The sequence below is a fragment of the Anser anser genome, assembly GCF_964211835.1.
Source record: "Anser anser genome assembly, chromosome: 6".
NCBI classification, from domain to species: Eukaryota; Metazoa; Chordata; class Aves; order Anseriformes; family Anatidae; genus Anser; species Anser anser.
In genome coordinates, this window is record NC_139726.1 from 32631351 (window position 1) to 32658945 (window position 27595).

General features: G+C 42.5%; 1 protein-coding gene across 28 annotated transcripts in view; it reads left to right on the forward strand.

Moving 5' to 3' along the window:
- The window catches only part of IKZF2 (IKAROS family zinc finger 2), a 116240-nt gene that overhangs the window by 77891 nt on the left and 10754 nt on the right, over nt 1-27595 (forward strand). For 25 of the 28 annotated variants that reach the window (XM_083841560.1, XM_083841559.1, XM_083841573.1 and 22 more), the window contains 2 exons: nt 14749-14886; nt 22301-22444. In XM_083841560.1, the coding sequence (XP_083697686.1) occupies nt 14749-14886; nt 22301-22444 (282 nt within the window). The remainder of the gene's footprint in view (nt 1-14748; nt 14887-22300; nt 22445-27595) is intronic. The other 3 variants (XM_083841556.1, XM_083841579.1, XM_083841578.1) reach the window with 1 other exon arrangement.

Consider the following 27595-nt stretch of genomic DNA (forward strand, 5'->3'; position numbering starts at 1 on the left):
AGGGACGTGGTGCAGTGAATCAGGAGTCCCCCTGCTTCAGAAGCAGCCTTCTGAGGTAGCTGCAGTTGTTTTTGCAGAACAAGAGGACCAAGGGGGTGACAGAGCTTTCTCGTGCACTTGAGATGAGAACACGGTTTTTGACTTGATGAAGCCACATCGCAGCAAAACCAAGACCAACCGCTTCTTGCACGTACTCTGTTTGAGCAGCAAAATACCACAGCAGCTCTAAGGAGAAAAAACCTATTTTTCTTTCCCCTGAGAAAACTATTTTCAGGGGTGAGAAGCTTTTGCATTTTGCCTCTGATGAAAGGAAATGCAGCATTTGGAGCTGGCCTTTGTCAGTTCTCAAAGGAGCTTGTGAAACCCTTCAGCTTAAGAAAGTTGGAGCTTGGAATCACGGACTGGTTTGAGGCCATCTTTCATTGCTATCTCAGTTTTTTTACGGGGCAATGTAAAATGGAGAACTGCCACCGACATTTAGAAAATATATGAGTGCTTTAAGGTGTAAAAGAGGTATTTTTGCCATCTGGAAAGGAGGCCAAGAGAAACTAAAGGAAAAAAAAAAACACGTGGTTAACACCGTGCCACAGCAGAGCTGCAGAGAGCTGCTACTGCTGTATTCTTCTGAGCTCTCAGCAACCTGTAATTATGAATTGGCTTACAGCTAAGATATTGATGGATATCACTCAAGAAGGAAAATGAGAATGTCTACTTTTTTTATAGTGAACCTGTACTGAACTCTGTGTGACTCCCTCCTATTTATAACCCTGTATGAAGTTCAAGGAAACTTGTCCTGGAGGTTTCCCATGAGAGGGAACTGTGTTTTTACCTGACTAAAGCTCTCTGGATATTTTCCCATTTTTTATTTGATCTAAGTGTGAACTTTCTCCACCCTCCGCCCCTCCTTCTTTGCTGGAGTAGTTAGCGAGGTTGATTACAGCGAGGATTACACAAGAGATGCCAGTTGCACACATGTTTTGCATAACTGTGCTGTGTTGATTTCAGACAGGGTGCCCCAAGTTCCCTCCTTGCTTTGCAACAGAGAGACAAGATCTCTATCTTCATTCCTGAAGCTGGAGAAATGCTGCTGAGGCCCTGCCTATTGAAACTTTGACAAAGAGCACCTGGCTGGGACACTCCCCGACCGCACAGTTATCTCTACCCTCACAAGCTCTTGCTTTTGGAAAAGCCTCTGCTTCAATGTTGTTCCTTCTGTTCGTATTAAATCTGCAAGAGCAGCTGTACCTCTGTGAGCAGTTGGTGGGGCAGTGTTATCTGGGAGGATTTTTGGTGTCAGGCCACAGAGTTCCTCAGGATGTTGCTGTCCCAAGACTCCTCGTGCCCGGGGAGCCGGCTGGTCACTTTGAAGGCCGGGGCAGTGTGCTCCTCACAGGCGTCCCTTCCCTCCTGCTGTGACAGGCCGGTCTGGATGCCCCCACGTGCTCTGAAGGAGCTGAGGGCCTGTGGTGAGGATCCTGGCCGGGGATCTAAGACAAGCTCAGTGCCTAGTGTTGGTTTTGGGGCCAGTTCACCTCAGCCCTCATTTGTAAATTCCCTGAGGTCTGCTTGTTTTCAGTCAAATTTAGGGGCTGCCTGTGCCTTCTGACAGCCCTTAGACACATGGGACAGAGCTGCTCCCACAGGTGGGCAAAGCCCGGGCTGTTTAAGGGCTAGAAAATAAACCACGTATCAAGGACCTGCTGCTGAGAAGTGACGATGAGATTTCTGTGTGGAAAAGCGACACAGGCCACAGACTGTCTCTCACTTGGATACCCTTCATCTGCATGCGCTTTGCTCGTCTCCTTGGAGACAGTGGCTCGTCTGAGAGCAGCTCGCCTTGGCGAGGAGAGGCCTGGCGTCTCAGGTCTGGAGGGCGAAGCTGTGCTGCTGAGCTCTCCAGCAGCCATACAGGCATCATTTGGTAACGGTGTAAGCGGTTCTGTGTGAGGTTATCGAGTGAGCATCTGTCCCCAGTACCCCTCTGGGGACACGGCGCGAATCCCTGGTATGAAAGATGGGTTTGGAGAGCCTTGAGGAGAGTCCAGCAACCTCCGTCCCTCAGCAACCAGAAGTGTTTGTGAAATTGCTCCCTTCCCTTTTCCTTCTTCCAAAGAGCTGAGTCAGCTGGACTGGCACGTCTGGAACTCGGTGGCACTGCGAGCGGGCGGCCTGCCAGCTGCATTACACACCGCATCCACAGGAACACGTCACTCCCCCCCCTTCTCTCTCTTTTTTTTTTCCTTTGTAATCTCCACCCTCTCCCTTTTTTATTTTTCCTTGTTGATCCGTGTAGGTGAGTCAGAGAAACCTGCTCATCCACAACCTGTTCCTTCTTGCCAAATCCTGGAGCAGCACTCCCAGTTCTTGTTAGGTGTCAGGAATAGGTTATGAAAACAAAAGCTGATATAGGCAGTGTGCTGGGTATAGAGCACATACTGTAAATGAAAATTAAATGCACAGTAAATGTGCCACTTAATGTGTTCCTAATAGAGTGATGTCTTTTGTAGGAGGCACTTTATTCCGTGATTCATTTATAAGATTAGTTTTCTTCCTATAAAACACCAGGATGGAACGGGGAAATGATTTGAGGTATAAGTAAGAGCACATTTAGGGAGAAAGGCATCTCAGATGCACTGGATTTTAAAACAACAGGAGAGTGGAAAATTCCAGTAGGAAAATAGGTTGTACACAAATGTGCTTTTGAAAGAAATGACAATGCTTAGATATCAATTATAGCTGTAGTAATCTGAAGAAACTCCACTGATATTGGCAGAATTCCTCAGAGTGTATATTATTGATGTGTTTATAACCCCAGGAATTAAAAAAAAAAAAAAAGATGAATCTGGATCCTCCAGGTCACAGAGGCTTACAAATGAGGAGAGTGCAAGGTGCTAAATTGCCCTTTTTATTCACCTGAAGACACTTATTTCATGAGTGGGGAGGAAGGGAGAAAACATGCAAGCTAACCTTTCCCTTTGGTCAACTGACTTCAGGAGGTGGAAGCCGAAGGAAAACAGTGTTGTATCTGACTTGGGGGGAACTGCAGGTGTTGGTAACGCTGTAGAGTCAGATCTGTATCAATATCCATAGCTACGTTACCACTGAGCAGCACCAAAGGATGGATTTTTGGCATGTTTCGTTGGAATGAAGCTGCTCAAATTCAAATAGATCATCCACCAGAAAAAGTGCTTTGTTTGACTTTTATGTGCCGCAGTAAAATGTCCACGGTAGCTATATTGTGAAAAATGTATTCATTATGTTCATGTCATTAGTCTTCTGCAAACGATGAGTTTGTCCCAAGGGCTAATGAGGAGCCAACTTCAAGAGACTGCAAGTGCAGATTTGATTCGGATGCATGAGATTTCTGCCTTTATCAGCGTAAACTCCAGGATGAATTTGAGCTGGCTGGCATGCAGTTGCTGGGACAGGATTGCACAGTTGGTACAGAGACAGGAAAGGACCACTTTGTGTCAGGTAATCTGTAACAGTTAATTCTCAGAGTTCAAGCCCAAGACAAAAAGACAGGAAGGCTTACTGCCCAACCACTTTCTGCAGAGGACAAACCTAGAATACAGGCAAAAAGAGACTTGCAAAAGACATTCAAGATATCAGTGCTGCAGATGGGAATGAACCCAGATGTCCTAAATTCCCATTCCCTTACTCTGTTACAAGGCTCTCCACACACCAAGGAAAAAAATAATAGATGTAAGAAAATGAGAAAAAATTTTCTTCCAGGTATTGTGCAATAAGAAGTTTTATACCCTTTCATTCTTGCTTCGGATTTCTCAGAGAAATCGCTTGTTTTGAATAGTGTAGTGGAGCCATCAGTATGAGTTTTTTTCCTTTCATCAAAGAATGCAATTAAATGTATTCAGAGTTTCCTAAACTCCCTGTTTTTACAGGAAACCTTTTTAAAGCATTTCTGGATGTTTAGAGAGCTGTGTCTTGTGTTCTCCAGCTTTTCTGTCTACTTTCAGCCCAAGTAGATGCTTTTGCTTTCATTCTTTTCTTTTACTTTATTTTGGTTTAATTTCACACCCATATTTAATTTCCTTTCATTTTGCCTGCCTTTCTTTCAGCCAGGATACAGTTTCTGAATCTATCCAGGGCTTGTATTGCAAAACTAATCACACCAAAAAAGAAACACCCTAAAACCCCAAATCTTTCCTTTCTTCCTCTCCCTCCTTTCTCATTCTCTCAGCTGACCAAACCTAAAAAAAAAAAATCAAGGGGAACTGCAAGTGCTCTGGAACTGTCATTATTTATTTTTTCTGCTACAAAAAAAAAGTCTAGGGAAGATATCAAGACTAACAGGAATTGCTGGATTTTAATACCCAAAAGAGATTAATGTAACTTCGATGTCAGATGTAGACACTTGACGTATAGAGGTTTGCAGTAGAACAGAAACTGTCCAGAAGCCTCAGTTCATTTCTCAGCTAAAAGATCCATTGTCTTTTAAAAGATATTTTACTTTTAATATTTTTTGTGCTGAGAATTGTTCCCATAAAGAAATGATCCTAATTTTCCCCCCTTCTAAATGCTGTGACTTGGAATGTGGAGCAGTGAACACCACAAGTGTCAGCACAATTCCAGATCTCTGTGGTGGTGGCAAGCATGGTGGGAGAGGAGCTGTCTGTCCAGCCCTCATGGCATTGAACTCCTTTGCCTTAATGAAGCTGGAGTAAGTGTTCTGGGTGTCGGAAAAGTTTTTGAGAGCAGTGAGCTGGAAGAGCCTTTAGCATGTGGTTTTCAGCACTATGCAGCACAGCTGGGCTTAGCACTGTCTGTTTTAGGAAAGTCTCACCCCCCTATTTTAAGCTTCTCTGTAATGCTAGTGTTAAATATATATGTTGTCAGGCATGTTGGCAGAGAGCAACACGAGCAGGTAGGAAAGCTGCATAGGTAAAAGGAGTCGGTCGGCTCATCTTCGGTTTGCCCTCATTTGACATCTGTGCTAGAGATGACAAAACCTCTGAACAGCAGATCTTTACAGGACTAACACAGTGGCACTGGTTCTTGGGCAACGGGGAAAGTATGACTAAAAATCTTCACGTCCCAAAGGAACCCATTAGTTTTGCTGCCTGACCTGTTTCTTGGAAGCAAGGTTCATTTCTTTGCTGGTCTTGATCAAAATAAGTGAAAACTCCCAGCTTCAATGGCTGGGAAAAGCAGAGGAGCTGTCAGTATTATTCCTCCCTTGTCGCTATTATGTTCACAACAGCTTGCTGTTAATGGTCTGCTTCCAAGGCTCTGGTTATGGCATTGACTAGAAAAGAGAAAACTTAAGGAAAATGGGAAGTTGTTCTTCCTATATCCTAATATCAGACTCAAAACTAAAAGTCTAAAAGAAATAGATTTCTCCTGTGCAGGAATGTATAGGTGGAAGTCATTGCCATGGGATGAGGAGTTGGCTAGAGATGAGGGCTTGTTTGGTGGTTTTGTGCAGGAAAAAAACTCTCTAGTGCTATAGTGAAAGTTAGATGTCGTGTATTCCCTATCTCTTTGTACGGTATAGAATAACCGGTAACAGTATGTTTGGCACTGCTTGCTTCAAATAATTCATAGGTTGTGTTGACTTTACAGTCAAATGCTAAAGGGCTTCTGCAAGATATGCAAAGGGGCTGCACTTGTAACAACTATAAACTGTAAGCAGCTGATGTAAATTGGCTTCAGGGAATCACTTCCATTTACACCACCTATAAATCTAGCCCAACGTCTATGCTTGTTTTCCCCAAGGGGGGGGGGGGGGGGACAACAAACCAAACGAGCGCTTCTCGAGGGAGTGTTTGTCCAGCAGCATTCCTGCTCCGAAGTGAGGCATCCCCACCCTGTGTTGCATGTGCGAGCTGCTCCTCTTCCCTCGGAGCCGTCCACTGCCGAGCATGACTCGCGGTGACGTCTGGGTCCCCCTCCTTCGGCTCCCGCTTCGCTGTGCCGCTGATGGGAGCGGACAGGACAGAGAACAACAGACCCACCTAAACTTGTTCTCTTTTTTTTTTTCCTATTTGCTGTGTCGCTGGAGCAGGTTGAACTGAAGAGAGCGTATTTTGGAAGGCTTTTGTTGCGTAAACGGATTAACACTCTGCATATCAAGTCAACTTTAACATAATGTTAAAGGTCCGAAGCAGAGTGGAAAGTACCGAGCCCATAAATGCAGTTAAGATGTAACCCCCATCCTACTTCCACCCACATCCAGATAGAGAGGAAGGCTCCTGTCCTGAACAGACCATCAAACTTGAGGAGTCCCCTCTCATATTTTTTGCATGGCCTCTCCCCTGTAGAAGTAAGCTGCAGCAAACCTCGTTGCCTTTAAGCAATTTTGAAGCTGGCAAGGTGATAAAAAACATCCAGTTATTTGTGGACTTCCTGGTTTTTGCTATTTATCTCACCGCCACGCTGCTGTTTCAACACAGGCTCTTTTTAATAGTGTTTAACCATTTCAGAGTTGCTATAAAACTCCTGGGGACACCCTCACCCAGTGCCAGGGGTGCCCAAGGGACTGGGACATGCTGGTAGGGCATGAGGACAGGGGGGGGGACAGAGATTCCCAAATGAAGGGGGGACCTTAGAGCTCCATTGCCATTAATAGCAACTGAAAAAGTTGGGTCCTTTCTGCCAGCTCTGAAGCTCTTATTTTGAAGGTAAGAGAGGTAAGCCAAGAGAAATATGTGAAGAGAGCTGCTATCTGTTGCAATAGATATTTTATGGGACATGAATTCAGAGCAAGTAACTGTGGATTACATCCTTTTCAGAACTTAGTACAACTCTGATGTCCTTATCTGTGTTTTCCTTGATTTACTGTGTAATTTATTTACATGGTTTCACTTAGACAAATAGACCTTTCTTCTGTTTTCATACATACATTTACATAGATGCAGCATACAAACCTGCGAAGTAAACTATTTGTCTTGTGCGTTGCAGAGGGAGAAAATGGGGTGCAAGCTTTTTGCTTTTCTGGTTTTGATTGATTTAATGGGTGCTGAGAGACTGTGACAGGAGCCCTGTAAGTGTCTGGATGGCTAGGGAGATTTCAGTAATTGTGATGGTGCCAATGGAACAGGAGTTTGTTTGTTTGTTTGTTAAACTCCTGGCACAAAAAATGCTGCCTACTTATTTATAACCCTGGTGGCAGATTGGAACATTGTTTTATCTGTAGAACTGTGTAGATCAGTTAATAAATAAACACAATCTGATGAATCAGATTAAACAGTAGAGCCAATAACCGCCAGTAGCTGTGAGATAAATCGCAATGAACTAGTGAAGTAATAAAAAAAAGCTGCAGACAGAACCGTCCTGAAGGTACAAATAAGGACCCCGATGCCGTAGCTGTCGGGCACTGATTTACACCACGTTCAGGCCAGTGTGCATTACACTTAGAGGAGGTATAGTTGCTTGAAAGTTTGCACTGACTAGTGTATTTGCTTGTCCTCTGCACATGCTTTCTTGGGTCCCTTCTAGACAAAATGTAGCACGGATGAAGTCTTTGGAGTTTATATGTAATCAGATGTTTAATGCTGCTCGCCACAGAAGATTGAGGAAGAGCTGGATGGCAGCGCAGCACTGCACTGCTAGCCACTTGCTTTACAATACCATAAACAACTGGCAGGTAGGTGCAGGTGTCAAGCCGCTGTTTTATGCCCCGGAGATATTTATAGGAAAGGCAGGCATGCCTAGAAAACAAAGGGTGTGTAGGTGTAATGTTTTGCCATTGTTTTACTGCATGCTGACGTACTACAAGCATCCAGTGGTGTTACACTGCTAGCTGGCTGGGGCTGCCGTAATAGTACGTGGTGGCTGTCGGCAGAAATAACTTACCCTTGGCTGCTACTGTGCAGAAATGCAGGACGAGCTGTTTTTTAGTCGCTGGGAGGCTCACAAAATCTTAAACAGCCACATATATATCAATAGGCGATTGACAATAATCTTTACTAAGAGGCATTGGGCCGTGAGGTTGTGAAGTGAGTCAAATGCACTATTTCAGGTGCCAAGTCAGGAAGGTACGAGTTGCTTAATGGTGTGTGTGGAGGCTTCTCCTGTTGTCCTGCTGCATTTTATTTCTTGAACTTGTTGAGGCTTCCAGAGTATCCCGAAATGTTTGTAAGTGCAGATCTATCTCTATTTTCTCTCCTCTACTGCATGACTTGGCAAACCTGTCTGTTAACACGTCCTCACAAACCTTGATACTTGGCCCAAAATACAATAAAAAGTGCTTAGCAAACAGAGATGTCAGAACTCCATGAGATCCAGAATGGATTCTGCATCTCATTTAGAACAGTGAATCTTTAAGAGATAAAGCTTTCTTCTCTTTCCAGAAGTCAAAAAAGCAAAAAATCAGGATTGAACTTCACCAGCTGTTGAAGGTGGGGAGTAGTTGGAAGAAGCAACCCCTGTAGTGTTACCTGTAATCAAGTTATTGTTATGTTTTGTCTTTCTTCCCTTCCCCACCCATCACACAATAGGAGGAGGCTTCCTTCCAGTGGATCTACAGTTTATTAGTAAGCAGGGCTTTAATTCTGAGCCATGATAAGGCAAAATATCTCTGCATTTAGCTGCCACTCAGGTGCTGAGACAGCGACACGTACTGCAGGAATTGCTTCCTGTTTGGACTGACAAGCATTAAAAGGTTAAAGCAAAGTTTTCGTAGTATGAATAGAGATCGGGTTCTTTCTGAAAGTCAGGCTGCGTTAAGATGTCACAAGTTGAGTGCTCAGAAGTGGAGGTACCTGACACTGTCTCAAGTCTGTGTGCTCTGGCAGCCTGCAGACTTGTGTTAGATGTTTACATGTTGTGACTTCTGCGTGCAGGTTGTCTTGGACAATCTTGGTTTAGTTGTGGGACTTGCTGTTATTTCTGAACTTGGGTATAGACTGATTATTTTGTATCTGTACGTTAAAAAAAACACACAACAACAAAAAAAAACCAACAAAACAAAGAGCCCCTATGAATTTCAATGAACACATTTACAGTCATTAGGCACAGCAGTGAGATACAGCATTGGAGTGGGAGGCAGTTTCCTTTGTAAAGCTACGTGCTGCTCAGAGCCAGCACAGGCTAACGTCTCACTTTATTTTTTCTGATTAGTTCAAGAGTCTATTCCTCATGTAAATGTTTTTGCGTGCCAAGCTTTGGGATGGGCACCTCTAGAAAAGCTAAGGTGCACTGTTTCATTACAGCTGTGAGCCGGGGGACCAGTTGTTGCTGTGCGTCTGCTGCCTCAGTCCTCCTGCCAGCACCTTAGTACTACCCCAGCACTCTTTTTTTTTTTGTCGTCTGTGGTGGTAAAAGTCACCAAGCTAAATAGCATTTTACATTTCTCCAGGCTGACCATTTCACAGCCCAAAAGGACACCATGCTTGCAAATTGCCTAATATGCCACCTACTTTTTTCTCTGATTTGATTTTCTTATTCCCACTTGATCCTCTACTCTGTGCTATCCTAAATATCTCCTCCTGCTCTTTAATGTTCACTCCCATATCTAATAAAATCAGTGTATTATTAAGTCTTTAATTTCTCAGTAGAGATATGGGCCATATTTTCCTGTGTCTACCTACTTGTATGAGCTCCAACGAATTATCCTCTGTGCATCTTGCAAAGTGCCTGAATTCATTTACATGCTGCAAAGAAGGGAATTATTGCCTTAATCATACGTATGAATAATTGAAGCACGGGAAATCAGTGTAACTTGCCTGCAGTCACAAAATTTGTAGCCTAAGAATTGAACCCTAGGCTCCCTAGTCCCAACCCAGTGCCTTAATCATATTTCCTACTGCTGTGTTAAAACTGCTCTTGGTATGGAGAGTCCCACTGAAGGCTGCTTTGTGGTAGGTAGTGAATATCTGCAGAGCATCTCCCCTGTCCCAGGCAGCTTCCAGATATAGGGAAGAAAGGAGAATTAATGAATTAATATTGGTTATGGTTGTGACAGTGGATTCTACAGCCTCGCTCTTGTGTGTCTTAGCCCCAAAGAACATTTAAACTTCTTTGAAGCTGCTTCAGAAAGCTTCTTTTGGGGAATATGGAGGTTTTTTCCAGCCCTGAGGTGTTAGGGGCCGAGTGGGAGTTCAGATTTTATAGACCTGAGTCACGCTGGGTGTGCTGCCATCAGGAGGGCTCCATCAGGTGCAAAGATGGACACTTAGTCCAGAAAACTGGCTTTCCTTCTGAGAAAACAGTTGGAAAATGCTGATACAAAGCTTAGTGTAAAGGCTAGAAGATGCTTTAACAGCCCTTGAATTGGGCTGACCCACACAAGACAGCCGTAGTAACGCATTTCCCTACACAAGCAGGTACTATTAGTGATTGAGCTGTTGCAGGGACTCGGGACGCGGACAGACGGACAGGAAGGAATCCTGCTCCACACTGCTGCAGAAAAGCATGTGATACCCAAAACAGGGGAATGTGGGAGTACTTAATCCTGGCTTTTGAAACCAGTGAATGTTTTGTCACTGGTGTTAATGAAGGCAGGGTTTTAGCTTAGTGAACCTGTTCCGTAAGCCTTTTTCATGTTGTGTGCTCATGGCAAGGTATTACCTGGGATGCCTTGTTATTTCCCTTTGACTTACTTTATATTCTGCTATGTGCTCCCATCTCTTTTGAGAACAAAAAGCTGCACAAATGCCTTACGGGCTCTTCTTCTTTCGCTGACCTTTTTTTATGACTTAAAAGCAGTTTCCCTAGGCCCAAGTCTGCTTTCTGTCTTGAATATTGACCTGAGAATTGCACCATCTCATTGTCACTGCTTGCAGACTTCTCAGCTATCAAAGTTCACCCACAGGACTCAAAGTATTCCTAACTCATGAGCACTTTGCCTGTTGCATCCTACTCCTCCTCTTCCCCCTCCTCTCTGCACACGAACATTTTAATTTCACAAGCAAACTCGGTTGCTCTGTGAATTTCAGCGAGTGGTTTACCTGTTTCATGGTAAAAATTCTACTTCAAATTGAAATATCTTTTTTCACTGTGACTGTCATAATATTTTCCACTTGAGGCTGAGACTCCACTGTGGGTTTTCTGTGCCACATTGTCATCTGTATGAATCTGAGCTTAAATGCATGGAAACTCTGACATTTAAGAAAGAAATACGAAGTGTGTTTTTTGTATTCTTAAGTCAGCTGTTTCATAGATATGGCCGCTGGGTTTTGCCCGGTGCCCTGGTCTTTCCCAGTTCAACAACAAATCGAAGGTTTCTCAAGATTTTTGGGGTTGTTTGCCTTCGCTGTATTGTGTCATTTTTATGAGAATGAGTGATGGTAATTTTTTATCTGATTACTTACCCTGAAAAGGTAGTATAGGAACAATTACCCCAAACCAGGAATTTCCGAACTGCGTTTGCCGGCGTGCCACTGCCATTGGCAGCAGCGGTGATGTCCAGCACCGAACATCATGTCCAGGCAGCAGGGTCCTCAGTCAGGAGCTAGAGGAGGCAACTTGGTACCAAGCAAGCCAAACAAAACGTTGCCTGGCTCCATAAAGAGGCGGTTGAAAGAGCTGCCTTCGGTGGGGCTCAGGGAGGTTTTTGGTAGGCTTTGAGGAACTCTTTGCCTTCAAGGCAGTGGCCCAAAGACCAGGACCCCCTGAGCCCAGTAGCATAAGCATTATGTTCCGGGGGCAACTCATGTCCATTAACATTTACTTACTATATAATATATGATAAAGGCTGAAGACTCTCTTGACAGCTATGTGGTTTCATTTGGTGGTTTGTTACGTGGAACAAAATACACTTCTTGTTGTTGTTGTTGAGGAGATCACCAGAACTGAATTCTCTAATAAGCTTTTACAGCTTTCTGTTGGGTAACACAAAATATGGAAAAATGTACACCCACTGGCAAAGTTCATATTCACAAACGTATTTTTTGTCATGAGCTGCTTTGATGAGAGTATGAGGGGAAATTTGCAGCTATTTCAATGTCTTGGCATTTGTCACAACGACCAGGTTCCTAAAATCTAGACCGCAATTGCTTCCACTGCTAGCCGCGCTTCTTACCAACTGGATTGCGAGTGTAGCTGGTGACAAAAGCTACTGCTACCCAAACCTACTCTGTTGTGATCTGTCTTGATCAAGTGTACCATGGCCCAAGTTGCAGTCGCTTTGTGTAATTTTATAGTATAAATCACATTTTGCCCTGTGTCACTTGCGGTGCTATGGTGTGATTGCATCTATAGAGCCGGGGGAGCCTGGGGACCAACTTGGCAAGTGAACCCAAGGGAGTTATATTCAAGTCTACTGAACTGGAATGCACAAACTTCGCTCTTCCCTGTTGTGTTTGAGCAACTTCCAGTTGTGTATTAGGCAACATGACTAATATTTGTCACATGTTGTTTATTCTCTTATCTTCTCCCCAGAGGAAGGAGCTTGTGTGCTGGAGTATTTCTTTCCTTGGGGAGTTACGTTCTCAAATCCCATATTGCATGTAGAAATCTTGCCTTTATCATTAGCTTTTATCTTCTCCTATGAACCTTGAAATTTGATGGAATTTGGGTGGCTGGCTCTCCCAGATACCACTGGAAAAGCTCAGTGTTGTTGTCTGTGAACAGTTTGTGAAATGGTTGCAAGGCAAGGAACAGAAATTTGAAGAGGTAGAATATCAGCTTTTTTTTTTTTTTACATTGAATCAATTTTTTTGTACTGCAAGCTTGCAGGAGAATATGTTTCTCTGTGCTAAGTGATCATATGTTTAATTAACAGCAGCTACCTCTGGAATAACTGAAAGCAATCATCCATTTCCCTTGCGTCTTACAGTTTATCTAAGTTGTTTGAGAACCTGGTGTAGCCGAACTGGGTGGGCTAATTCAGCCCTGCTTCAGCTCTGTTAACTTAATCCCTTCAACTGCTTTAAATTTCTTGATTAGACATTAAGCTAGCTTCTAATAAAGGCATCAGACCGACGGACGTTAAAGCCATCTAGATGCATGACGAAACATTTTAATTGTGATGATGAAAGTTTTCCCATTCCAGGGCACTACTGGTACGTTATCCTGAAGGTGCCTGCAGGATGAGACAGATGGTTTGCATTTAAGAGCTGAGGCTCGATCCAGAACTTGTTCACATCAAAGGCAATTACTCTGGGAATGATAACGAGCCTTGCATCCTTGGCCTCAGCTGAGTTTCCCAGTAACAATACCAGTTAGGGCAACAATGTGAGAAAAATATGAAAAAACTGTTTTGGTCTGAGACACATTGCTTCCATGAGGATGAACTTTATCTCCAGATAAAGAGAGAGAAATCCACAGTTTGGCTGCTTATTAAAAGCTGCTTTTTCTCCCCCGGGGGGGGGGGGGATAATTTCCCTGCCTCTGGGTCTTCCGTGTTGAGGGCTTCAGCCCCACCTCAAGAAGTTGCCTGTGTGACTTGTTGTTGGTCATGGATGTCCTCCCACCGTGTCCCCTGCAGCTCCCATCCCAGCAGGGAAGCACCCCCAAGCTTTTTGGGTTGGAAGCCCATGGAGAGCAGCGTGGAGGGGTAACGGAGTCAGCTTTTGGCTGGGTTGGAGGTTCTGGGACCGGTGTTAGTCCCGTCGTGCCACCATGTCCCACAGCAGGAGGAAGGGACCGGCAGCCCTCCATGACGGTGCCTCTTGGCTGCCGTCAGTGCAGCTTGGGTTTCATTAAGTAAATGACAGCGAAAAGCTTTCAGGACTGGGACAAACCCCAGTAGGAACATGTACAGTATCCAGCAGAGGATATTCTCGATTTCTTTGGCTAGCAACTGAAGTTCTTAGCGAAGACTTGCAAAACTCTGTGAGAAGTTTGACTTTCCCCATCCCTCAGGCAGCTCTGAAAACCTCAGCCTGTGGTGTTTTACTGGACTTGCAGCGCTGACTTAATAGCTCTTTAGTTATTAGAGAATAAATACTTGTGTTCTACGAGTTGGAATTATATTAAAAACCTTTATTAGCATGGCTTGGCAAACTACACTTCTGGCTAGCTTTCTGGCCTTGGGTTAGGCCATTCTTGTGGTTACTTAATGACATGCTATGAAAGGGATATACTTTATGGGGATCTGGTGCCAGGTTTTGCATGTATTAAGAGGCATTTGCCATTTAGTCATATTGCTGCTGAGTGAAACACACACACAAAAGAATTGGAGTTATGTCTTGCGTTCATCTGGCTCAATTTTTGTTGTACTCGGCCTTTTTTTAATATTATCCGGTCTCTGTGAATTACTGGTGACAGCTCAGCCCTGGCGTGTAACGGAGGCCGTTACCAACGTTACTTTCTGTTGTCTCTTCTGTGTTCTTTTTTAAACCTTCCCCTGGTAATTTTGGCCAAGTTGTCTCAAAGAAAGAACCCCTCTGTGCCCCGCGATGGCTTCCCCTGGTTTGGAGCAGAATGAGGCCACTGGGGCAGCACGTTTTTGCGAGGGCAGCTGCTCGTACCGTGGGCAAAACATCTCAGAAGTCTCTTTCCCACGAGGCTTGGTGACACACGGGCAGCGCCGGGGTGTGATTCAGCTATTTGGTTTGCTTTCCCCTCTTGCAGTCTGTTTGTTTGCTTTGCGACCAGTGAGTTCGCCTCTTTTGGCTTCTGCCGATACCGGGTGTTAGTGTGAAAAACTGATGGGGCCAAGTACCCGGCAGGTGGGAGGAGGTGTGTGTGGTGGGAAAACGGGGCTGGGAAGAAGGCCTGGGACTTGAGTAACCTTTCTGAGGCGTCTTTCCATCTCGAGAGTGGGTTTGTTGCGAAGATGCGATGTCGATAGCAAAAGTGGGTTGCCATGGATTTGACCTGAAGCTCTCGTTCTTTCCGCAGTGGGGAAGCCTCACAAGTGCAACTACTGTGGCCGGAGCTACAAGCAGCGCAGTTCGCTGGAAGAGCACAAGGAACGCTGCCACAACTATCTGCAGAACGTCAGCATGGAGGCTGCCGGGCAGGTCATGAGTCACCACGGTGGGTGGAAACCGCGTTTTGAGGTCTCTTGGACTTGGAGCATCTCTCGTGGTTTTTTTTTCCATCTGTTTTTCTTCCTTCCTTTGCGCTTTGCATCGCTTCCATCTTATAGATTGCTTGCACTTGGATATGCAAGAGGAAAAAAGCTGGGCTAAAATCCTCACTCTGATTTAACAGCTATTTTTTGCTGGCTTTTTGTTGTTGCTTTGAAGTCAGTATTTCACTTTTTCAGTTGTACAAATATGCAGACTTCTAAGTGATCAAAGTCACCTGTGCAAAGTTACTGTAAAAACTAAGGCATGTATAAAATGTATGAATTCCCTTCCCCCCCGTTGTGATGGTGACTGGTAATTTTAAGAACTAAGGATGGTGGAGGTATTCAGGGGTCATTATTTCCATTCCTTATAATAACATATTCCATCAAGGAAAAAAAAGGAGGGGGGAATTGGATGTAAAAACCTACAGAGCAGCATGGAAGTCAACAGTGTTGAAAGTAATTATATATAAAAAAAAAAATGTTTGTATGCATTTACATGTGTTGGTATTAATATGCTAACTAACACTACATGTGTTAATATACAGAAAGACTGAAGATTGCCAAAAAGATTGTTGAAAGCAAGAAATGTCAAACTCTGTGAATTTGTTTTCAGAAATTTCTGTAGCTGTTGGTATGGGTAATGAGCATAGCATCTCTGACTGCGGGGTTATACGTATATCTGTAGTGCTAAATAATAGTAGCTGTCCAAAAATTATCTTTTCATTCAAAATTAGTGTTTTGGAAATTGAACGTCTTTTTAACTTTTGAAGATTATCTTTATTTGGTACTGGAAGTATTTTAAATTTCTCACTTTGAAAGAAATATAAAAATGACATCCTTTTTTCATTTTGAGTAGAAAATACTATATACCTTAGAATATCAAAAAGCTAGACAGTAGGTAAATGAAAAAGGAGAAAACTTTTTTTTTCATTTTGCTTTTCATCGTTGAGTGTAGTCATCTGGCATCATTTGGAAATCAGGTAAAAGTTCTGAGAGGTAATTTCTAAAAAAACTAAAAAGACAAGCTGAAACAAAATCTGTTCAACATTTCTAATGTTAGGTATTTTTTGGTGAAAATAATCACCAAAATATTTTAAAGAGTACCTTTCTGTGAAAATTTCAAATCTATAAAGGCATTCAAAATATATGCTGTACATATACTCAAAATGTTCATATGGCTCTATTAAGTAAGTACCATCCTTTTATGTAGGCTGGGGACTAAAATCAACCTTTAAAATGTAATGGATGACTTCAAAGTCCTTGAAGGTAGTGATTATCTACTTTAGGCCTTACTTTATGCTTGTAAAAGTCAGTGGGAAGACTGATTTTAGGGCTCTACTATTTGGAGGGACCTGTTGCGCGCTTCATCTGTTAGACAGAGCACTTTAGGTGATAGAAGAAGTTTAGCCACCTACTCCATTCCCAACAAAATACATGCTCTTTGCTCTGCACGGGTCTGCCCGTCTTATTAACCAGCTAGGTGATGGTATCAGCCAGCCTTTTCTTAGGGAAATAACAGTCGATCAACAGCGTTGCGACAGCCAGACTCTTTCAGAGATCACTTTATGGAGGTTCTGCCCAAATTCCACTCAACTTCTAGGTTTATCATTAAGTTATTTATTCAAAATGGGATTAATATTGTTGATGGTGTACTTCTGAGGAAATCTAAAGCTTTTTCCAAGCTGCTTAATGCTATGACAAGAAGGCTAAGTCCCTAACCTTGTCCACCCAGAGAAGCTGGTATGGCTGACCTTGCATTGATTTTTCCACCAGCTGAAGTTAAACCAGTGTGAACCCCATGTGGACAGTTATTTTATTTACAGCCTGACTGCCTTTGCTTGGGCTTAAAATAGAAGCGTTCACGCACATAGTTCACTTTTCTCAGAAAAATTAGCTTAAAACAGCACTTTGAATTCCACTAGTGCGTCTTTCTCCCTTTGGTAAACATGCCTAAAAGTCCCCTGGTGAACGTTTCAGGGATGTTTGATCCACACTTTGCATCATGCTGGTTAGAGAGGGCAGAGTGAGGATGGGCAGCGACAGGGAGCCGCAGATCTGGCTGGGCACTGGTAATAAATCTCACCTCGCGTCCCTGTATTCCCACCTGGGAAGCTCTGTGTGTGCCAGAGGGTTGTGAGCACCACACCGTACGGGTCTGTGGCCAAGTCCTTCCTCTGGGGAGTATAAAATCACCAGGGAATGACACACAAATGATTTCTCTGCTCTTTGTTTGAAGTTGGGTCTCAGTCTGACTCTGAAACATGCTTTAATTTCCTCCTCTCCTGTGTGTCACACTTTGAAAAGATATTCTTGAGGCTGAGTGAGGGTGTGCTTTAGAGATTTCAACCGTTCCTTTATTTTGCATCACAAGAGCATTAAGCTGGCCTTACTCTCTTTCCAAATTCTTTTGAAGAATCTTGTTTTTGCTGAGTGCTCTGAGCCCAGCTGGGAGCAGGACCTTCTGCAGCCACTTGCAGCGATTCCTAGAACTGGATTACCTGGATCTGTACGTTCACACCAGACTCCGAACGCATGTCAGTGTGATTCCTCTTCACACCTTTAACACCATGAAGCACAGAATGGGTGAACTTGGGGATTTGCTCGTTCCTACCAGCATTCTGCTTTAAGGGTGCAGGTGGCAGTGCTGGGTCCAAACCATTTCAGCCCATGTGTAACATCAGCTAAATTATTCTTGCAGAGATTAATTCCGATAGACTTGGGGCAACCCCTTGAGAGTTCGGGGGTTTTTTTTCAAGCATTGTATTCTGCTTGGTCAAATTATAGGCACGCTGCAAATATTTACTTTGATTTCAATTATCTTTGCCTTGCAGATGGCTAGATCACCTGACCAAAGCCACAAGGGGAAGCAAGAGGCAGTCAGAGAGGCTTAGTTTCAGCGTGTGGGTAGGAGTGTACAAATTTCTGGCACTGGGGCTCTCTCCATCCTTTTGCAGGGTGCCGGCTGCTTGCTGAGCTGCCCCTCCTCGTGGCTGGGTCCCGGTCCCAGCTCAGCACAGCAGCTCAGTCTCGTGCTGCCTGCTGCAAGAGAGCTCCTGTGACGTTGTCGGCGGCAATTCTCAGCTAAGCAGCTCTGGCTCTTGGGGTAGAAATTAGTCTGCAGTCTACTAGCTAGCGGTGTGTTGAGGGGTGACACAAGTGACAGTCTCTGAAGGCAAAGAATGTGATCTTTGCATGAACAACTATGGAAAAAAGGTGAATGCCAGCCGTGGTTTATATATGGTTTATATATTCTTCTTCATCTCTACAAAGGAAAAAGTCTAGGGAAATTCTGAAAGTGGAGAAGAATACTCTTTTTAGGAGAAGGAGAAAGGAGTTTAGCCATAGGCTGTGAAAGGCTCAAAGGCCAGCTCCACATAAAACACACAATGGCTTTGTGTCCTTCCCTCTTACATACTTGCTTGAAATGTAGTTAAAATGCTAGTCCCACAGGATACTTCACACTAGGGTCCATGGGAATATTGCCTGTCATTTCTCAGTGCGTGCACACACACTTTTTAAAATAGCAATATTGTGAGCTTAAGAAAGGAAACTGAGGGTGGTGGAGTAATACTAATTTGTACCAGCTGAGACTTAGCCCAGTGTCTGTTGTCTGCACACAAAAATGTTCATCAGCAAAACACATGCTGGGTAAGTTTTGCCTTGTTTTTTCCCCTATTCTTTCCTCATTGGAAGAGCATGAACTTTTTTTTTAATAGTGTGTGTGGTTTCTTTTAAACGAGGAAGCAAAAACTTAAAAAAAAAAAAAAATCCTATTTGAGCACTACGACCATGAGACCAATCTCTTCAGGAAAATTAAGACTTTGTTCTGAAGACCATCCAGATTTGTGTATGGAGAGTTTGAGCTTAAAAACCCTGTTTGGTGTTAACTGCAGTTGAGGACATCAGCAGTGTCAGTGAACATTTGCACAGGCAGTCCAGGAGTGCCCCCTGATAATGGAAGAAGAACATCCTTTAACAGAAACAGACTCAGGCATGGACGTTTCATGAACTAGACACTTCCTTTTTGGGATTAAAAAGCCCTCCTGAGCTGAGACTGTAAGTTCACAGGATAAAATAAGTTGTGGTATCAAATGTAGTTATAACGTGTCAGCTGTTCTTCAGTAGCTCCCACTACTCAAGGTGATGAAGCACAATGAAATGCAACGCAAAAGGAACTGCATTTATTGCAGAATAAACGTGTGCATGTGAGCTTCCATCACAGAGCAGCTGATCGGTGCTAACTGTTGCTTCTGTGGGATTGGTTTGATGCTTTTTTTTTTCCTCCAAAAAATGGTGCAGGCTGGCCTGCTTGACCTTCATCTGTATATTTTGGAACTGAAATGAAAAGTAATGCACGTGGAATTGATAATGTGATCTTTAGCTTAACTCTTTGGGTTTCTAAGTTGTGACATCTCTCCTGTTTGGTCCAGGTTTGCATGTGCTTTAAATAGTTTTGGAAAGTAGCCTATTTCCATCTCTCCCGTCTTCCAGGAGATCTACATAACAAGATGCTTTCTGGTAACTTACTCCCATCCTAACTCAAATATTGGTGTGATTGAGCAGTTCTGTTGCAAAAAAAAAACGTGTCCTGGATTATAGAGTTGAGTTCTGAGGTGGGAAAAAGAGCTTGCAGGATCCAATACAGAAAAGAAAATGCTTTTACTGGTGATGCTTTTACTTTTAGAAGTCCTAGCAGAATTTTTGCCTGACTTAGAGAAGAGCAGATGTCTTTTTTAGCACTACTCATTTTTTGTGGAAGAAAGGTTTCAAATTCCATCTAGGAAATTTTGCACACATATGCCCAACAGTCAAATTATTCAATTATTAATCTTTATAAGACATACAAATGTCACTACATTTTGGGCTTAATCACATAGCGATGAAAGTAATTAGGAGGCTTTCAATTGATTTTGTGGGCACACAGTCCTTCAAAGGCTGCAGGTCTTCATAGGAGGAATTTAGAGCCCTCTGCCCCTCCTTAGGTTCTCACCACAAGTCCTGTGCATCCCACAGGTAAGGGCTGGAAATCCTTGAAGTGGTCCTCGTGTACAAACCTATCCCATCACAGCGAGGACGGGTATTGCCACTGAACAGGAATCCAGGGTTTCACACGGAGCGTGTGTGCATCTGCATATGCTGATTTTTGTTAAGCCAAAAGGACAGTCAGACACCAGTTCCCAGTGGAAATCAGCAGATGTAATCACTCCTTTCTTACAAATCTCCCCAGTAAATACTTGAGTAGGTCTAGCGCGGAGAGCTGTGGCCCAAGCAGAGCGTTTACATAACCTTAAGAATTTAGCCATATCTATTATAATATTTCAGACCTCCCAGACTGCACTGGGTATTAATTAGGTCACTTGAACACTGCATCCCAGTTTGTTGCAACATTAGATTCATTTCATATTTGTGCTTTTTCTTCCTCTCTTTCACTGATGCCAGCAGGACTGCCTTGTAAATGAGAAACCATTGTGTTTCTCAGGGGGAGCATCCTGTACAAATAAAAAAGCAGCAGAGTAAATCATTTTATAGCATATGGGAGATTCTAAAACTCCAAGTACTCAGCTTTCCCTAGCAGCAGAGGCACAAATGGAATCAAATGAATAAATTGCCATGTTTTCTTATTATGAATGTCTGAACTGAGAAGTTCACCTGAGCAGATATTCTTGTTTTGTGATTGCCTGGTATTTGCTCTTCCTTACTAGAAAGAAGGCAAAGACAAGGCTTTTATCACCTCATTTTTCATATATTATGTGCTAGCAAACAGCTGCATGTTCAAGAACAGGCAAGTGATTATTCCCTATTAGGATCCTAAAGGCAGTCGAGTTCCAGGGGAGGAAAGCAGGCTGGCGGTGCTCGCTTATGGCACAGTCTCGGAGAAAAGGTAACTGTGAATGAGAAATGACATGCGAGGCTGCTGCAGAAACAGCAGGGAAGAGCTAACAGAAGATGTGGTGTGTTTTTACTACCTCTGCAAGAGCACCTGTGACTTCACTGGAAGTTTTACCTAATAGAGAGAATGTGATGGGATGTTCACAGCTTAGAAATAGGAACTCTTTGCCACATTATCCCAAATCCTATTTCTCTGCCATCCGTTCTTCTCACATAATTTTCTTATTATTATACCTTGACCTTCCTATTAGCACACAAACAGTAGTGGATGATCCTTCTCATGTTTCTCTTGCTACCTTCTGGAGATGAATGAGGAACAGTCAGGCCATGTATGAAATTCCTTGCTGCGGAGTGGTGGGAATAACTACACTTGACGTATATTGCGAATGGCTTGGGGTTTCTGAGTTTAATCCTCAGCATGTTACCACTGACTCTTCTGGTGTTTGTAAGAGGATGCTCAACAAAAACAATATTCTGTAGATATTTAGCGAACAGTATGTCAGCAAGTGACAAAACTAAAGTGCTGTTTGGACCCTAGCTTGGTTGGTAGCCCATAGAATTCCTGTACTTTTTTTTGCACTAGCACTTTATTTTCTAACCCAGCAAGCACTGAGGAGTGAAATGAGGAGACAGAAGAGGTCATTAATTTCTTGTTATTGTTTCAAAGACAATATATGAGTGTTCCCCTAGCACAGGTAGCACAGGGATGCTCTCTGCTGGTCCCAAACAGCAAGAAGACAGATTAAGAAGAGTTGCATTTACCAGCTGTTAGGTCTGCATGTGAAGGGGAAAATGTTAGTTCAAGAACTTGTTAGTTTCTTTCACTGGTTCTAGAGGAAATCTCCATATAACTTTAATCCTATAATTTCAGTATACTGTTTGGTGAATTTTTGGTGTCATGTATAGAAAAAGGGAAACACACCTTAAACATTGTTCATTCTGTAAGCCTTTGTCTTGGGGAGTGCAAAGCCAGGCCCAGGAAACTCATATCACTAACACCTTGTATGTTTTCTAGTCATTGAGATTAGCGCGATAAGGAAATAAGATGGGTAAACATGGCACGTGATAAGCTTGATGTTAAGTGAATGCATGAAGAACGTTACCAGTGTACCTTTAAGGTTGTCATGGGACCATATTGGAGGGAGAATAACAGAAAATGGGATCTGCAGAGGGAGTTTTCAAAAATGCCGTGCACCATTAGCTTTCTTCCCACTACGCTGGGGATCTTCGGTATTCAGAACAAAATGAGTTCTTTAATAAATGCTTAAAGCTGGGCTTCTGCAAAATAAGATGGTCCCAAAGACAGGGAGTTGAAAAGCGTGGCTCTGACTGCTCAAGGGTGAATGCTGTCTTGATGCCCGTTGTGTTCTTGCACTTTGCTTTGTTTTGCATTGCACTTGTTGCGCGATCAACAAGGCTCAAATGATTTGTTGTCGTCTGTGAAGTGTAGACCAGACTTGTCTGATACGATTTTTTGGTTTTATGTAGTACCTCCTATGGAAGATTGTAAGGAACAAGAGCCTGTGATGGACAACAATATTTCTCTGGTGCCTTTTGAGAGACCTGCTGTTATAGAGAAGCTGACAAGCAACATGGGAAAGCGTAAAAGCTCCACCCCACAGAAGTTTGTGGGTAAGCTTGAGATACGCCTTTTATTATTTTTAGCCTGTAGGTATAGGTTGCTTGTAACTTGTGAACGATAGCCAAAAGAACAAGGGGAAAAGTAGCACTCTCAGGACTTGGATGTGATGGAGCGGGGCAACAGCTAATATGGTTAAATCACAGCAAGAAATTATGCAAACAATGGTATTAGTTTTGCCAACCCAGGCTATTCAAAATTGAGGTCCCCATAATCACGAAAATGGCTTAGAAGATCTTGAGCTTTCCCCTGTGCCTCAAGTCCGTTTTTTTAAATGGTTCTCTGGCCCTTTGTCTTTTTGACAAAGACTTGTCATCTTTCCCTCTCTTCACCCCAGCAAGTAAAATATAAAACTCATATAATTATCCATCTACGTATGTGTGTGTTTAAAAAAAAAAAAATATATATATATATGTTATCACAAGACTTGTAACTTGTATTAAATTCCTGAGAGTTGGCAACAACTGGTCTGATAATATCAGCAGGAGGAAGGAAAATCACATCACTTGTATTGGAAGAAGTGCTTGCTCCAAGTGCAGTGTTCTGCACCCAATAAACTTAATTCATGAATATAAAACAGCATTGGATTACTTTTGGTTACCAAATTTAGAATCCTAGCCCGAAAATTTGTATTTTGCTTTGTATCTTTACATCTTAAAATTGTTCTGCTAGTAACAGGAGACAATATTGACTATTTTACTTGAGGTCCAGCTAAAGGTGATTTTCACAGCTATTGAGGCAGTGTTAAACTACTTAGGAGGGGAGGTAGGACAGAGAATTATTTGGGGTAAGTGTATGCTGCTAGATTCTGACCTAATGTAATGTGTGTTTTCCACACTCACTCACTGTAAGGACAGTCATACAGATTTTAAGGGTGTCAAATACTCATTCTGCCTACAGTGAGGACACTTATGGAGAGAGGATCCAGAGGGCTGTAGGCAATTAAGACAGCAATTTGGAAAAGTCATTGCCCCTCAGCTAAATGGAGATTCGGATGGATTTGTTAAATCACCACTGAGGGTGATGTTAAGCTAACCCACATGGTTTTGAATTGTAGGGGGCTAACAGCATGCAGCTTCTCACCTGAGGGGTGCTGACATACTGACCTGGCTGCTCTCGGTCATCTGACCATGCCCAAATACCAGTGCGAGGCTTCTTCTGTGCACTGATTAAAAATTTTCATGTCCTTTCTTTTCCTTCTAAGCCCAGGTTAGGTCAGGAACAATTCAACCCACACAAGAAATGCTAGGAGGGTTAGGAGGGTTCAGGGTTTTTTTTCTATATTGTTACTAGTCCTCCTGAGATAAAAGCTTAATTCTTATTTTATTGTCTTTGAGTGCTCTGAAATGAGTTACTGTACAGCTAGTAAGAACTGGAGGATGGTTTAATCTACTGCTGTGGCACTAGTTAAGGTTGAAAAGGGTGACAATAGGAGCGGGGCTCTATGCTGACAAGCCAAATCCAGCTATATGATACAGTAAACATAGCTCCATCGTAACAGATCTCCTTAGTGTTGTCTCAGTAAGTGCTGTGCTTTCCTGCACATTGTGATCAACAGTGAAATAGTTATCCATGCCGACTTTAAATTGGTGTACTAGACATCAGACCCATTACAGCCTTGGAAGAAGGGCAGTTCGCACCTCTCACTCTTGCCTTTTTTTCCCCCTTTTTTTCCCCTCAAGTTGTCCACAGATGTAGACATAATTGTATTTTTAACACCTCTTAAAGGTTACCTTTTCAGGGGCTACAGAATTCATCTGGGAGGACTAGAGACTTCTCTCCCTTCCCCCTTAAATTTTGGAGTAGCTATGCTGCTGTCAGAAGCAGCATAGTTTTACTTGTTAAAGTAAAACTTTACCAATGTCCTTCACAACTGAGGATGGTATAAATGCCATCAATTTTTGGAAACTGTAGATGATGACCTCTTTTTTTAGACCAGGAAGGTTATTTTATTTGTCCACTCGCGTGCATTTGGCCATATGTTGTTACTGTCTTAAAAGGCAAACTTATTGCTTGGAAATCCTTGTGAGAGATATGCTAAAACTTTTCATTATTCTCTTCAGTAGGGTATATTTCTTTGTTTTAAGATGAACCTGTTTCATTTACAGGCATAACAGATGACTTTGTCATTCTATTTTTCAGAGGCTAGGAACTTGGGGTTTCACATGGCATGCAGCTTTTTATCCAGATTCAGCTCTAGGGGGAAAAGTGTCCTCTTTCATATTTACTGTATTGTATTTTTCTGCCATTTCTAATCTTTCCTGGCAGCACTGTCTGAGCTGAAAACCAGCAGTCTCTCTGCTTTGCTACCTTTGTTTTTCACCATGACCTCACTTTTCTTCCCGTTTTCTCCCCAATGAAATATTGTTCAACTCTATCAGGAAGAACTTGTAATGGTTCTCTTGCTTGCAGGAAATTTTCCTGTGCATACTGCAAGTATGGCACTTGTCCAAAACAACTTAATGGTGTTTATGAGAAGGTCATGTAAGCGTAAGCTCAAATCTTTGCATGCTACATCTATCAATGCTTTACTGCTCTTTCTGATCAGCAGTCTCCAAGGGACCTTGGTTATGGACCACAGTCTCTACTCTTGGCTGAAATTTCGGGAGGAGAGGAAGCAGCATACAGCAAAGAGAGTTAATTTCTGATTGAGGAACTTGGTTATATATCTGTCACTGAGGTACTAGTCCTGCTAGCTCTGTTGAGATAGTGGAGGCAGAAATATAACTTAAGATACACAGGAGTCTGAATACTTTTTGCCTCTTTCAATAGAGAAGCAGGCGTTTAAAGCTATCTTCAAGCTGATCACATGAAGCAGATTCACATATTCTTAATTTGAATGTTGTACTCACAGTCCCAGACTGTCATTGAGGTTAAGAACTTGGCAGGATACAAAAGAAGACATTTATACATCTTACGATAAGACCACAGTTGTTATAGTAAGAATTAAAAATGTGCAGGCATCTCAGAACAGATGAAGACCAACCTGCTTCAAAGTTGGTCAGCTTCTAGTTAATGGGGGTCAGGAAGAAATGTACCCAGTGGTAAATTCTGTATCTGATTTCTCCAAGGTTTCTTACAGCTTTCTCCAAAGTGTCTGAAATTACAGTTGCTGTAGATACTTGACAAAATGGACTGCAGGTACACAGGACTGTGTTCTTTCATCTAGCTTCCCATATGTGTTTTGTGGGGTTTTTTTTTTGGATGTCATATGATAAGATGACCACAGTGGAGAATTTCTTCTTCCATTTCAGTAATGTAAGGTAAGAATGCGTAGAATTTGAGCATAGTTTTGAAGAAATTAAAAATGATGAATCTGATTAGTTAGTTTTAAGTCCAGATTTGGCTAAAGAGGAGCTGAAATAGAAAACCATGTTGGATTGGTTTATTAATGTTTCTTCTGAGCTCTGTGTTTTATGCCCCCTTCTTTCCATGTTAGCATTTATTTTACTGTTGTGTGTCACATGCCATTTTTAAGGCTCTGACATCTTTGGAGCATAATTAAAGGAATGAATAATTCAGATCACTGGCAACTTACTATTTTCTCTACTCTGCTGTCTGGTGGAGTCGCTAAATATGGAAGGTAAAAGGAATCAAAATAAGGTCTGCATTGTTCATCCAAGTTGTCCATAAAGGACAGGTGCTATTTCTTGATCTATCTGGCTTTCAAAGGACTGACAGCGTGTTTGGAGACTGGATCATACCCTTTTTCACCAGATCCAATTCCTTATTCAAACACAGGAGCGATACAGTTGGCCTGAGTGGGTGTCAGAGTGCAGTAGACTCTTCCATTTCCTTTTCTTTCTCTCACTGTGCCAGAGGTATCCCACATCTCCTGCAACTCTCCTCCAGTCACACTTTGGCCCTACCTGGGAAGTAGCTGCTCAGTTTTGAGTGGGACTGTACCCACCTCCCATCAAAGAGTCATCCATCCTATCTGTGGCAGGACAGCCGTAACTGACAGCAAGACAGAAATGCTAAAAGGGGATGTTTGATTACAGGAATCATCCTTAAGTCACATTAGATAACAAAGGCCATCACTGCAATACTGGCTGGTTGTTCCTTCCCTATTTTTCTCCAAATGTCTAATGTGCAACAAAGGAACGGTTTTCTATGTTATGCTTGCTTTCAGTGAGCTATAAGTGTAACACAGCTGGCTGTAGGGAAATGTAATGAGATATACAAACATGGTCCCTAATCAGAAGCACATGAACAGTGCTGCCAAAGAGTAGGAATATTCACGTGCCTCACTTTAAACTTGCATTTAATTACCTTGCTAATCAGGGCTAAGTTCCCAAGCAAAAGCGATGCATCATCTCCAAGGATAACCTGATTGTTCCATGGGTAATGTGAAATTATTTCCCTCTTCATGCATCACTTTAAGATAAGCCATACTAAATGGGATGAATTATTATAGTCAAAACTAAAATGCTGAATGATAGCTATGTTGAAATGTACTAATGCTATTTGGAAGAGATTTGGGATTACAGTTCTGTTTCTTTCTTATGTTGGTTTATACACATTTTGTTCCAAGCAATTTTGGCAAAAGGTAACAAGATTTTTGAGTTTTTAATGCTTGGATAGCCAAACCAGTCGTATGTAGTGACTCCCTGAATTGATTAGCTTACACTATTGAAGAAAAGTGTGCTTTTATGTTCTGGGGCACCAAAAAGTAACAAAGGCAATGAAAACCCACCAAAATTATTTATCAGACTTGTAAAATCAGTTTCAAAAATTAACTCTTAACAACTAACTAATATTAATGCGTGAACATGTGAGTGTGTATATCTTTTATGCATACAGTAAGCATATAATCTTTTATATTTAGTTAAGAAGAGCTGTTAAATGAACTTTCCTTGTACTAACTAACACACTAAAGCCGTCACTGGAAAAGCAGTGCTGCTAAGCTGAGCCCTGATGTAAGTAGCTGTGGTTTTGTAACTTCAGAGGAGATCAGCCATACACAACGTGCCCTGTGACTAGCATAATTTACCAGTTTGTGGTTCTGGTTTCGTGTATCTGTAATGCCATTGATTTTAAAAGGCTACAAAGATTTAAATTTGGATTCACATAGTAATGAATCAGCCAGCTTTCATCATCATTATATATTTGTTTGTCCTATGTCAATGAAAGATGCTTTTGCC